We start from the raw sequence: 13,317 nt of genomic DNA, 5'->3' as shown, positions 1-13,317 counted from the left end.
AACTGCTGAGAGGTTTGGATCAAACTTAACCTGACTCTGGCATATGGAAAGGACATTTGAATATGAATTAATCAAAATCTGGCAAAGTGGGCAAATTATTTCGGTACGAATTCAACTCCCCAAAAGATGCAGACACTCCCTAATGAGCCAGTTTCAGTTGTGCCGAAAACAACAGAACCAATACAACCAAATGTTCCACCTCTTGTTTTGTTTTACAGCAGGAAATGAAGTAAAAATGAAAGTGATTTTATCCTAATCTAATGCAGTGATCTTTTTTTTCTCTCAAAAGTTTTGGTTCGTACAAGTTGAATTGTGGAAATGAAAAAAATATCAATCTCGAAAGTGTAGGTTCCAACAGTGAGCAAAGTCTATTTCATTTTGACAAAGTCCAAACACAATGCAGAGGTATCTCTTTAAAGTTGTAGAAAAGAGACTTGAAAGTGACAAACACTGATCTCTCCTGCCTACATGTGTGTCTAGATTTCACTTTAAATCATTGTTAAAGTATCCCATCCACTTATGGGAAGTGGTGGGCTGAAATACTAAAGGTAATATGTGTTATGCTGAGTGGAATGTGTGAAGCATCCTAATGACTGTGTGTGTCTGTGTACAATAGCTTCTGTGGTGGTCTGTACCTGGATATAAAGCGGAAATTGCCATGGCTGCCTAGTGATTTCTATGAGGGTTTCCACATTCAGTCCATCTCCGCAGTGCTCTTCATCTACTTGGGCTGCATCACCAACGCCATCACCTTCGGTGGCCTGCTGGGAGACGCTACTGACAACTACCAGGTAAAACAGAGTGCCAAACTCAGTAAACAGAACAAGTCAAATTACTTTAGTCAATTTAAGAAAACTAGGTTTATCAACTAGAAGTGCACTTTTAACAGAGAGTGTTCTATACAAGCTGTCAGGCTGTGTGTCTCTAGCTTTACACCATCGCAAAACGTTTTATGGCATTTTCAAGAATGTTATAAAAGAAGTACCTGGCATGATAATTAAGTAGTTTAATAGAATAAAAGATGCTAAAAACACAACTAAGCTCTTAATTCTGGCTTTGCAGTTATCATTTATTTACTTTACTTTCATTTTCAAGCATTGAAATATAAAGAATATGTGATTTAAGATAACAGCTTATGTCACAAAATATCAAACTATTCCTTTAACAGAAAGCTAGGAAAAAAAGCTGCAGCAGCAGTGATTTGGGATTTCACAATTTTTATTGCACCTGAAAGTTACAATATAATACATACGTATTTCTTTTCCCCTCCAATGATTTTTTTTTTAATTCAGTGCATATTAGTTATGCATACATCCATGATACTATGTCTGGGTGTCATGACGCTCAGATGTGTCCAGTGTCACAGCATGCCTAGATTATTATTGTAGCCAAGTCACATTCATATTTAACATGACTTGGAAGTCTACAATAAACCAATTATAAACACAGGCGAGTAGCACTGTACTGTGAGGTCGGAGTATTGTTAGTTCATTGTGGTTTTACATCAGATCAGGTCTCCCTCTTTCTATTTGTGCATCAATACCTTTGCACCAACACAAACATATACACACTCATACGTACACACAAACACACAGGAATCATTTCAGATAAGTGCTTTGACTGGCACTCATTCACTTACTTCCCAGTGAAGTTGAAATACAACATCTTGTCCCTTTGTTTAATGTCTAATGCACTCTCACACGGCAGCCACTCCCACCTCACACCCACCAACTCACACACACACGTACACTTCTTTGTTTTATCGTTATTCCTCTCTTCCTCTCCTTTCCTCTATAGCTTGATTCATCAACACCACAACATAACAGTTTTCTATCCCAACTGCATTTTAATTTTTCACAAACTTGGTCTGGGAGTGTCATTCCATAACAACTCCTCTCTTTCTCCTCACTCTGTTTCTGTGTGCATAATAACCTTCTTCTCCCCCCCTCCTACAGGGTGTTATGGAGAGTTTCCTGGGTACAGCTCTAGCTGGCTCTGTCTTCTGTCTCTTCAGCGGTCAGCCCCTCATCATCCTCAGCTCCACAGGTCCCATCCTCATCTTTGAAAAGCTCCTGTTTGAATTCAGCAAGTGAGCTTCTTTAGAGCCAAATTACCTTTTAGTAGACAGACATAGTGGGAATACTGTGGAGTACTGTAGACACCCTCTTTAATGTCAATTTGATGATAATTTGTTGAACCCATTATAGAAAACTATAATAACTGCTCCATAGTGAATGATGTGATGATGTTTGTGTTGGTTGTATTACTTAAATTCCCTTCATCATTGCATTCACCCTGCTTCTTTGACCTCTCACTCCCAAAGGAACAATGACATTGATTACATGGAGCTGCGTCTGTGGATCGGCATCCACTCCTGTCTGCAGTGTTTCATCCTGGTAGCTACAGATGCCAGTTACATCATCAAGTACATGACGCGCTTCACTGAGGAGGGCTTCTCCAGCCTCATCTCCTTCATCTTCATCTCTGATGCCATCAAGAAGATGGTGGGCTCCTTCAAATATTACCCCATCAACACCGACTTCAAGCCGGACTACGTCACCGCCTACAAGTGCGAATGCCTGGCCCCAGACCCGAGTGAGTTCACCCCTTGGCTCAGGGAGATACAGGGGGATTATCCACAAGGAGTCGCAGGCAGGTTGTAGAGGAGAGTAAAACCACCTGTATTCAGTTTGCAAAAGCCTTTATTGTAAGTTTTTTTAAAGCTGCACTAAACAGAAAGTTTTATCTTAAAGGACATTTATCTTATCAGCCTAAGTAACAGTGTAGTGTGGGAACTGAGAAGAGAGTCCAGCTCTCAGTAGTAAAGGGTGATAACCAAAGTTACCAATTAGGTACTAATTGCATATACATTACTACCAACTATTTTCCAAAGCATACCATAAGTTCATGAATTATTTCTCTGCCACTGGTTCCAGCTCATTTCACTACGCTATAAAATCAACATCTGAAACTCGGTTATAGTAGCATAGCTACAGTAGGTGATCCATCACAGTTAGCATTTAGCTGCATATATTTTTTTCTTTAATGTGCGTTAATACAGTTGCAAGCTGAAGCTTTGAAAACTGTCCCTTTTGGTGCGTGCGTTTAAGGACGCTTAAACATCAGAGAGTTAACGGTCGGCAGCTGAATAGCAAACGTTTTAATGCAAGAAATGACAAAATTCCAAATATCTTTTTCATGATTATCCACGTTTGCTCATTGCTTGTCCTCTGGATATGACTCCAGCATGATGTAGCTTGTCACTGAATTTTTTTTTCCAACAGCAAATATTGTAACTTGGGATGTTGTTGCATTATTGAGTTATAAAAGTGATTCCTGCTTGCAGCTTTATAATAAGGTAACTTTGACAAAACAAATGAATGAATGAATGAAGTAAATAAAGTAAATCTTATTTTCTCAATCAGCTTTCTACTATGAGCATTGGGATCCAACATAAACACTTTTTTTTCTGCTGAAGGTAGAATACTTTTGGTCATTTCACATGACAGATTTCTGTATTTGCGTTCTTGTCTGTGCTCTTTTCACTGGTTTGAAGTGGGCGGGGCTCCGTTGGAAAAAGGTGATGTCACATGCTTCTGCACACCAGAGTGACATTAGCAGCATTGGAATCTAAATCTGATGACAGTTGTGGAGTTGTTTTCTTATGTTGCCACTATAAATGTGATCAAACTACACCCACACAGTCCTGATAGAGCAGGTTATCTCAGAGTTTTTGAGTGTTCAACTCTCAACAGATAAAACCTAAGAATGCTGCTTATTTAGTCATGAATATTTAATATTTAAGAAAAACGAGACGTTTTCAGGGGCTTTAAGATCTAACCCACCTAAATCAAGCATTCTGCAAGTCTCTGCAAGTTTCTTTTTGCACAGTAGTGAAATGAATGGAAATCAATGGCTGCCTAAGTATAAATCTAAAAATTTCAGGTATATGTTAGAAAATGGTGGACAATAATGTAAGACAGAAGCTGGCTAAACATGGAAAACTACAGGTTTGTCCTTTAGGACTGGAATGAAACGCTCTCCTACACAGTAGTTAGTCCTTCTTCCAGGTGAAGCTGGACGCTTCAATGTTTGATCTTTTGTCTCTTTGGTTTTCTTTGCTATAAAGCATCCACTGACTGTGCTGTGTTTATTGACATACAGAGGTGCATCTTACAGCCATTTTAGGCCACCAATATGCAACTTTAGGTCATGCCAGGTTAAAGAAAAAACAATATAATTGAGTTTTTGCTTTTGTCTGTGGTTGCTGTTCGAGCCAGATTGCTAAATTGGTCGGGCCAATTGATATTAGCTTATTGCAGATATGTGATATTGCTGTGCAGAAATGCCAAATATATGTTTGAAGTCATTTAGAAACAGTTTCACAATTACATAGTTTGTTCACCAAAGAACACTGACAAGTTTATTTTTCAACTAAACGATGTACTGTTCAGTACATATCTTGATCACAATTTCCAAATACAAAGAATCCTTTTCAAAAATGATTGTTTATCATATGTGATTATGTATATTATGTGGCTGATATATCACTATCAGATGTTTTAAACGCTCCAATATCTCAAGTTTATCAAATATCTGTGACGTGTATCATTTGGGCTGTAGTTGCTGTCTATGATGATCACCAGGACGATGAATACCAACTTTAAAGTATTCTTCGTGGGGTTTGCATGACTTAATGAAAATCAAATTTAAAATAGATTCCTACATCCTACAAATTCCCAGATGATCACTAATGTGTTTGCTAATTTTAAAAATTGCAGTGATATACAGTAATTTCTGTAGACATTGATTTCTGTAACTGATTTGTCTCTTGTTTGTTTTCGCCATGCACAAACAATTTGGCTGCCGTCTCTTGCAAGTGAGTACCTCTTTGTTTGTCAGCATGGGCCTCGTGTGCTCTCTGCAATGTCCAGCAGTTGGATTCTCATTATTTTTTGCATTTCTTTTTCTTTCCCTTTTGTTTTCCTCCTCTCCCCCTCTTCATTTTCTGTCTCATTATCTCCCTCTCTCTGCCTGTCTCTCTCCCATTCATAAACAGTGGCTGCAATGATCTTCAATGGTTTAGTTCCAATGCCAGATAACAGCTCTAGTGTCTCTGGGGTAAGTGCTTGTTTCATTCAATTTTAATTTTTTGCCTCTATTTTGGTGCATTGTATTTTAATATGAATTAAAGGGTCAGTAACATTTCAGTTTTTCCCAGAATGAATTACAGGGGTTTTTGAAGCCCAAATGACAACATTGTTAGAAAAGAGCAAAATGGTTTATTTACAGCCAACCCAGCCATCAACTCTGTCTGACAAAGAAGTCGCTTTGCTCTCCTCTTTCTCTCCTTTGTTTGTTTCTCACCATCTATCCCATCGTCCTCTCTCACTCTCCTCCGTGGATTATAACTTCACATTCGTGCCGACAATTTTCACTCTGTCTGTGTTTACATTTTCCTCTACATCTTTGTCAAAACACTTCACTCTTCTTCATCCTCTCCTGTCTCCCCACCACTGCCACCCACCATCCCAGTTGAATGTGACAGCTCTGGACTGGAGCCAGCTGAGCAAGAAGGAATGTCTGATGTATGGAGGCTCTCTGGTGGGAAAGTCCTGCAAGTACGTCCCTGATCTGGCCCTCATGTCTTTCATCCTCTTCTTCGGCACCTACTCCATGACCGTCTCCCTCAAGAAGTTCAAGTTCAGTCGTTACTTCCCCACCAAGGTGACTAAACTATCTGTCGATCTCTCTATGTATCTTTAAATTAACAAAACACTTTCCAGAATGAATTAAAATCCAGTTAAAATTAAAGATACCTTGTGGTGCCTTTGTAAATAAACAAAAGTTATGTTTACATTCAGTGTTTCTCACCAAAATAAATTGAACTTACAAGAACTTTTTCAGGTTCTCATCCTAAATCTCACTTTTTTCTGTGAGGTTGCCTGTACAAGTGTTCCAAGTCGGACTCACTAAACCTTGGTGACTGCACAAACTTTCAGTCACTACAGTCACTACTTTCAGTAGTGATATTAGGGGACCTGAAACAATTAGAAATTATAGCTGCCAATGATGTGCCATTAGAGCTACAGGTATGCTGTACTGTAACAGAAATAAAGAATAAATGGTTTGACATGAAGTTAGATATTAAAAAACATCTTGCTAAAGCAAAGCAATCCGTAGATGAGAGGCCAAGGTGCTGTGACAGTCACAGAAATAAAGAAGAGAATATTATGCAGCTGGTGATGTTACACTGTCAGGTGTTATACTGCAGGATGTTCCCTTGTCAAGCGACCTGCATAATGACTCTGAGGTAGCTGTCAGAGTGAGAGAATTTTCTAACCAATACTGAACTGTATGAGCTGCCATGCCAGTGTTTTTAAATGTTTTATCGGAACAATGACTTTTCACTTTTTAATCTGAGTCACTGTAAGCAAAACAATGTGTACCAAACAGATAATCACCAGAAAGTGTGACACTTTCTCAGGCAGATGACCCACTTATTGTCCTTTTGATAATTAATGTACTTTTTAGCAGCAGTGACCTGTTGTTGATTGTAAAGCCGTGTTGGTACAATCCTCTCAGGCACAACACGGCACTGCTGCTGAATCTGTCCTGTGTCTGATCTCTAACAGGAAGCGGATAATCAAACGGAAAAAGAAGCTGATCCCTTTTTTTTTCCAGACACAAGGATGATACTTTGACTCAAGTGAAGCCAGGCTACCATGCCAAACACCACAGCTCAGCTTTTTTAAATATTTGCCTCTTATCAGACATTGTCTCTGCTTTCAGTTCTCCAAATAAATTTTTATTTTTCTCATTTTTGTTTCTCTCTGTCTGTGGCACCAGTTGAGAAAACTCATCAGTGACTTCTCTATCTTCATGTCCATCATGACATTTGTTGGGCTTGATATGTTGATGGGACTCAAAACTCCCAAGCTGATCGTCCCCACAGAATTTAAGGTACAGCAAGTAATTTTCAGATAACTATATCACAAATTAGCTGCTCTTAAACAGTTTTTGACAGCACAAACTAAAGAAAACCTGGCATTTAAAAGTAGTGGTGGTCACAGGAGCAGTTACTTCCTGGAGTCTTGTAGTCCCTGTGAGGTTTGTCAGCCAACCAGCAGAGACTCCATGAAGTCACTGCTCTCAGTCATTTGTTTCTAATATTCGTCCCCCCTCATGTTTATAAATAGGGTGGGCAAAACATTGGAATCAATAAAATGCAGTCCAGTTGTTCAGCACCACTGCAAACTATAACCTCAATAAACACATAGTTAAATTAATAACTCTCTGACAACAGAACTGAACATTATTATCTTTGTAAACGTAGAATCTATTGCTGAGCCATTGTATTGGATTGCATTAGATTTTACAGGTGTACCTAATAAAGTGGCCACTGAATGTAATGTATTACTTAGTGAGTTTTAGAGATGCTGGTAGGCAGATTTCTTTTAATCTTTGGACAGAGCCAGGCTGTAACTGTTTCCTGCTTCCTGGCTGTAGCGTTTTACTTAATGGACAGATATGAGAGTGGTTTCAATCTTCTCAAATAAGTATTTCCCAAAATGTTGAATGATTCCTTTATAGATACTGATTTCTCTGTTGTTGTGGAAATAAAGTAACCTCTCATCTCCCACTAGCCAACTCGGCCGGATCGTGGCTGGCTGGTGATGCCATTTGGTAAGAACCCTTGGTGGATTTATCTGGCCAGCTTTGTCCCTGCCCTCCTCGTCACTATCCTCATCTTCATGGACCAGCAGATCAGCGCTGTCATTGTTAACCGCAAGGAGAACAAACTTAAGGTAGGTGTGCTACTGCTGTACATTACTTACCACTGAAGAAATTAAAAAAAAGTCATAAAAGCTCAGATTGAGTCACAATTATACATAAAATTTGCATTTGAGTGTTGTTTAAAATGGAATTCTTATCAAATTATCATCCCAGCCTCATGAGGTCTTATTATTTTATAAAAATGATGTCTGGTTTCCCTGGCAGAAAGGCTGTGGCTACCACTTGGATCTGTTCTGGGTGGGCGTCCTAATGGCCGCCTGCTCCTTCATGGGCCTTCCCTGGTACGTTGCTGCCACCGTCATCTCCATCGCCCACATCGACTCTCTGAAGATGGAGAGTGAGTCGAGCGCTCCCGGAGAGCAGCCTCAGTTCCTCGGGGTCAGGTTTGTCCACAGTAAAATATACACAGAAATAAAAAGAAAACTGTAACTTAATCCCTTCAGGCTGCCACTGACAATATCACAGTATGAGAGAAACATTTTGCTTAGTCCTTTTGTAGTTGAAATAGAGAGAAGCCTTTGGAAATTGACTTGACAGTCTCTTGTGTATATTTCATCAATGTCCAATATACAGAGAACAAAGAATGACAGGCATTTTGGTGTTTGCTCTCACTGGAGTCTCCATCTTCCTTGCTCCAGTACTTAAGGTATGAATTACACAGTGGATGAATCGCATGTATTTTTCTGGGGTTTTTTGTCCAGCATGAACTATACATGTTACATGGCTTTGTTCTATGTGCTCCTATATTTCCTGACAATATAACAGAATTTTGTTCATATTAGTGGTCATTTCTCTTATGAGCTTCTACCAGTGGTCAAGTTGATCCTCTGTTATTATTATTTCTACTACATCATTATGGAACCTCAAAATGTTCAATATTAAATAAATAAACGAGACATTATGAAATAATCATATGAATAGATAATGTAAAATATATAAATGAACAAACAAATTGCAAAATTATTTAAGGAATTATTAAAATGAAACTTATTAAACTTATTGCAAACTTATTGCATTCTTATTTTCATAAGAGTTTTAAGATAAGATGAATAACATCCACAAACAAACATAATCTGAACAATTAATTAAACTAATGCAGAGCATTGCAATTAACAGACATATAAAAATGAGATTTAAAAAACAAACAAACAAAAAACAGCACTATTAGCAGTCAGATCAGGTCATCGTTCCATCATTTTGTATGTCACTATGCTCCATGAAATCGTAAAAAACATTCCAAATTTTCCCAAATTTATCAAGTTTGTTTTTTGTGAAATATCTTATCTTTTAACCCTGGCTTAATAGCCAGGGTGAACAGTAGGGGAGATAGGGGACAGCCCTGTCTGGATCCTCGATTAAGTTTAAAGGGAGTTGATGTAAGCCTGTTACTTAAAATTTCAGCTTGTGGGTTCGAATTCGAACAGTATTGCTGGTGGAGTGTACCAGTGTGTGGCAGCCCGCCCTGCTGACACCCTGCAAGAGGGACTGTGACAGCCGAAGAGATCAGTGTGTTTACTGGAGAAACTTCAGCTCACAATCCACTGTATTAGCATCTTTGTGTTTGTTTTTTTGCGGTTGCTTTGTAAAACAGTCACAACCAGAGCTACACATAGCCTAATAAAACCTCTATGCTTGACTCAAACTGTTAACTCATAGTCCTTCAGAATTAACGTTTCCCATTAGTCAACACACTGATAAACAAGGCTGGTCTGTTGAGCTGGCTCTATAGGCTACACTTAGGCCTATCTCGTGGGCACAAATTAAAGAACACTTTCAATACATTTGTGCAAAAAGTGGTGGCATTTTACGCAACTGAAGGCTTCCATTCACATGATGAGTATCAAATGAAGTACTCTATTGGTATCGGTATCACTTTAAGGGTACTGGTTTTGGTACTGGTATCGTAATTTTTTAAACGATACCCAGGCCTAATGCTAAGTAATCATTTTAACTCACAACATAGCCTGGCTAGTTAGCTGGCTAGGTAAGTAGCATGTGCAGCCTTGTTAAGCTAAATAAAATGAGAAGTTAGTTCCTGTGTCTTTGTACTGTATTTATTTATGTCAGCCGCTAGTTGGTTGATTCAGACTTACTTTGGCATTGTTGTTGCTCTAACTAACAGGAGTGTACTGGCTAAATTTGGTAGCATTTGTTGAGCTTGCTAGTTTAAGAAGGGCATGCAATTGGCTGTGACATTATGAAATAAAATGTGACATGAAATGAGTTTCAAGGGGAAAAATGCATGTATATATGTTATACAATTTATTCATTGGATTATTTATTTTGTAATTATTTATATATTTAATATTGAACACTTTGGGGCTCCATACATACATCACTCCCTATAGTGTTGGCAATCTAGAAACTTAAACATGTTGCCATGTTGCTAATTGTCTAAATTGCGACCGTAATAACATGTTTTCTGGCCTTTCTGCTGCTTGTAGTTCATCCCCATGCCTGTGCTGTATGGTGTCTTCCTCTATATGGGCGTAGCTTCCCTCAGTGGAATCCAGGTAAGCTGTGGGCCAGCTGTTGATGTTGTTTATCATAATAAATGAGTTATTGTGGCTGGACATCTTACTTATTGCATTTCTGACTGCAGGCGGGATACGGCTTATTTAAAACAGCAAAGCAAACACACAAGTAAGCAGACAGACATGATCTGTAGTGTCCTTACAGACTGCAGAGACAGACAGAATCCAGTGGGAAAAAAATAAACCTCTGGGGGATTTGTTATAAGCTCCCAAATTTTGTAAAAGTGCAAATTATGTGGAATGGAGAAACGAGTTATCCAACCCTGGGCTGAATAAATAAACTGCACCTGTGGGTGGCTGTACTGTATGTGTCAGTGTATGTTTATGATGGCCAGGTGTCTCATTATAATATCTAGAGTAACATTTTTACAGATGCATTTAGATGAGTTGAAAAAGCTATAGATTTTTGAGTTTGTACTAGAGCAGGAGCTCCTCAGTAACTTTCCTCCAACTCGCTACACAGGCAAGCTGAGCTGTGACGCATACAAATCCCTGCAAGTATTTTGGGATTAATCATTCATATAGGTCTGCATGTAATTAACCTGTGCTGCTCAGACCTTTAGCTCTTCTTTTCCATTTGCCCCCTTGTCTCATCGTCCTCCACAGTTCTGGGACAGGATTAAGTTGTATATGATGCCATCCAAGCACCAGCCCGACTTTTCCTACCTCCGCCACGTTCCTCTGAGGAGGGTACACCTCTTCACACTGGTCCAGATCATATGTCTGGCTGTGCTCTGGATCCTCAAATCCACCTTCTTGGCCATCATCTTCCCCGTTATGGTATGTGACATATTTGCAACACAGCTTTTGATGAATCCTGTGTTGTTGTATTGTGGATGGTGGGAGAGAGGCAGCTATTTTGAACCCTTTTAACACAAGGTTTAAACATGCATCCTGTATGATCAGATATTTTCATAGAATTTGGTAGCAAAACCAAATCAAGACTTTATCCAGGATGCTTTGAAGATGCTCCAGAGGTGTGCTGCTGCTAAAACAATGCATCTCCAGTCCGCATATAGAACCTATAGAAACAGAAATAATCTTTCTTGTAGCGATCTAACCAGCATTTTCAAATGAAATATCCATATCAAAATTGATTGTTAGGATGTTAGTGAATGTAAAGAAACATGACAGAGGTTTAATATAAATTTTAAAGAGTGTAAATGTTAAGAGAGGAAGTGATCTGATTTCACTGTGTACACCAGTGATTCATGTTAATGTCATCTACAAATGCCATCCAGCTAAATCATATTCACACCATAACTCGGATATGAGATGAATGTTAATGGGAGTTAAAACGAGGCCTGTGTGTCAGTGTATCTCTGTGTCGAACCCTTCAGATCCTTGGTCTGATGGTTGTCCGAAAGATGCTGGACATGGTCTTCTCCCAGCACGACCTGGCCTGGCTGGACGACCTCCTGCCTGAGAAAGAGAAGAAGAAGAAGGAGGACGATAAGAAGAAGGGGAAGGAGAAGGAGAAGAAGAAGCCCAAACCAGATGTCAGCGAGGAAGAGGTGAGAAACTCAAGCTTCTACTGCCCCCTGCAGGAATGATGGATCATGACACAAGTTTATAATGATTTGTGTCTGTATCGTGTGTGTGTGTGTGTGTGTGTGTGTGTGTGTGTGTGTGTGTGTGTGTGTGTGTGCATGTGTTTGCTTGCAGGACAAGTGCCACGCCTACTCTAACCACTCACCCAGCTCAGAGTCAGACTTGGATCGCAGGTACTGTGTCCTCAAACTGCACATCCCCTACAAAGATCTCGTCTATCCTGATGTTGCACAGTCTCAGTGGGGAGCATACTGCCAGCCTGCCACGCACAGTGCTCTTTAACATACCGAAAGAAAGTAGTTCCAATGAAAACTGTTGCTGTTGAATTTGTGAAATGTAATTTTTCTATGATGTGAGCACCACAAACTAAATTCCATTCACCTCCACTGTAATGAGGTGGCAGCAGAAATCTATTAGACAGATATTAAAAACCTGGGCAACTAAAACTCAAACTTTCTGCTCGGCTAGATACTTCTACAGGCAAATTGTAATATGTTTTTTGTAATTTGGGTGAACTAACCCTATAAAAATATGAACAAAACTCTACATCTTAATTGAACGGCTTAGCAAATGCCTCAAATAGTTAAATGATTACAGCAATCACTAACTTTAACCTGTTATTTCAATTTGACATCTGTCAAACACAGAGGAACACACAGTAGAATTAGACCACAAAAGCCCTTATTTTGTCATGGTGTTGCATTGCATTGCATTATATCATGGTGCTTTCAATATTTTTCCCCATGAAAAACAAACTATTAGCTCTATTGTGTGGTGTACTGCGTTGTTTACTTACCAAATTAATTTATTGTTTTATTACACACCCTCTGACAAGAAAATGTATTCCTTCCTTCATTCATTTTCAGATTTTCAGAACAAATGTAAATTATACACACGGTCACTTTTGTCGGTGGAAATGTGCATCCACAATTGCAGACGGATTATTTACACGTAACATTGTCCTCATAGTCCAGTTTCCCCTCATTGTCATGTTTGGGCTCAGTCTCCTCTCCATGCACTTTAAGGCAATGCAGATCATTGTAATGTTATTGCTGTATAATCCTGCTGCTACTCTTCCTGTGTCATGTGCTAAATGTCTCACAGTATATGCACTGTGCTGCCCTTTGTACACACAACTCAGCATATTATGATTCTTTACTGATGTGTGTTATTAGTTTTGAAATATTCTGAAAGGCAGTGACTGTGAGGTGAAGGGTGATGACTTGAAATGCATGCTGTATAGTTTGCTCTATGTCTCAAAGCCATTGGTCAGAGTTCTTTGTTTAGATTAACATATGTGGAATTTAAATAGATAAATAAAAATAATGTGTGGTATATTAAGCATGTTGTATATTTGGTACATATAGAGGATTTATTGTAGGCCAGTTCATATACAACTGTAAAATCATCCAAATGCAACAAGCATCATTGTTTT

General features: G+C 39.0%; 1 protein-coding gene across 3 annotated transcripts in view; it reads left to right on the top strand.

Annotated features, from left to right (window-relative positions):
- The window catches only part of slc4a5a (solute carrier family 4 member 5a), a 32,167-nt gene that overhangs the window by 16,530 nt on the left and 2,320 nt on the right, over nucleotides 1–13,317 (top strand). For 2 of the 3 annotated variants that reach the window (XM_044198099.1, XM_044198096.1), the window contains 13 exons: nucleotides 617–791; nucleotides 1,956–2,089; nucleotides 2,324–2,595; nucleotides 5,087–5,121; nucleotides 5,536–5,727; nucleotides 6,850–6,963; nucleotides 7,647–7,808; nucleotides 8,002–8,180; nucleotides 8,371–8,443; nucleotides 10,242–10,310; nucleotides 10,938–11,111; nucleotides 11,672–11,845; nucleotides 11,997–12,055. In XM_044198099.1, coding sequence (XP_044054034.1) covers nucleotides 617–791; nucleotides 1,956–2,089; nucleotides 2,324–2,595; nucleotides 5,087–5,121; nucleotides 5,536–5,727; nucleotides 6,850–6,963; nucleotides 7,647–7,808; nucleotides 8,002–8,180; nucleotides 8,371–8,443; nucleotides 10,242–10,310; nucleotides 10,938–11,111; nucleotides 11,672–11,845; nucleotides 11,997–12,055 — 1,812 coding nt within the window. The remainder of the gene's footprint in view (nucleotides 1–616; nucleotides 792–1,955; nucleotides 2,090–2,323; nucleotides 2,596–5,086; nucleotides 5,122–5,535; nucleotides 5,728–6,849; nucleotides 6,964–7,646; nucleotides 7,809–8,001; nucleotides 8,181–8,370; nucleotides 8,444–10,241; nucleotides 10,311–10,937; nucleotides 11,112–11,671; nucleotides 11,846–11,996; nucleotides 12,056–13,317) is intronic. The other variant, XM_044198097.1, reaches the window with a different exon arrangement.

The sequence above is a fragment of the Siniperca chuatsi genome, linkage group LG5 (genome assembly GCF_020085105.1).
Source record: "Siniperca chuatsi isolate FFG_IHB_CAS linkage group LG5, ASM2008510v1, whole genome shotgun sequence".
In the NCBI taxonomy this organism is placed as follows: domain Eukaryota; kingdom Metazoa; phylum Chordata; class Actinopteri; order Centrarchiformes; family Sinipercidae; genus Siniperca; species Siniperca chuatsi.
Note: the sequence above shows the minus strand (reverse complement) of the source record. Positions and strands in the feature narration are given on the sequence as shown.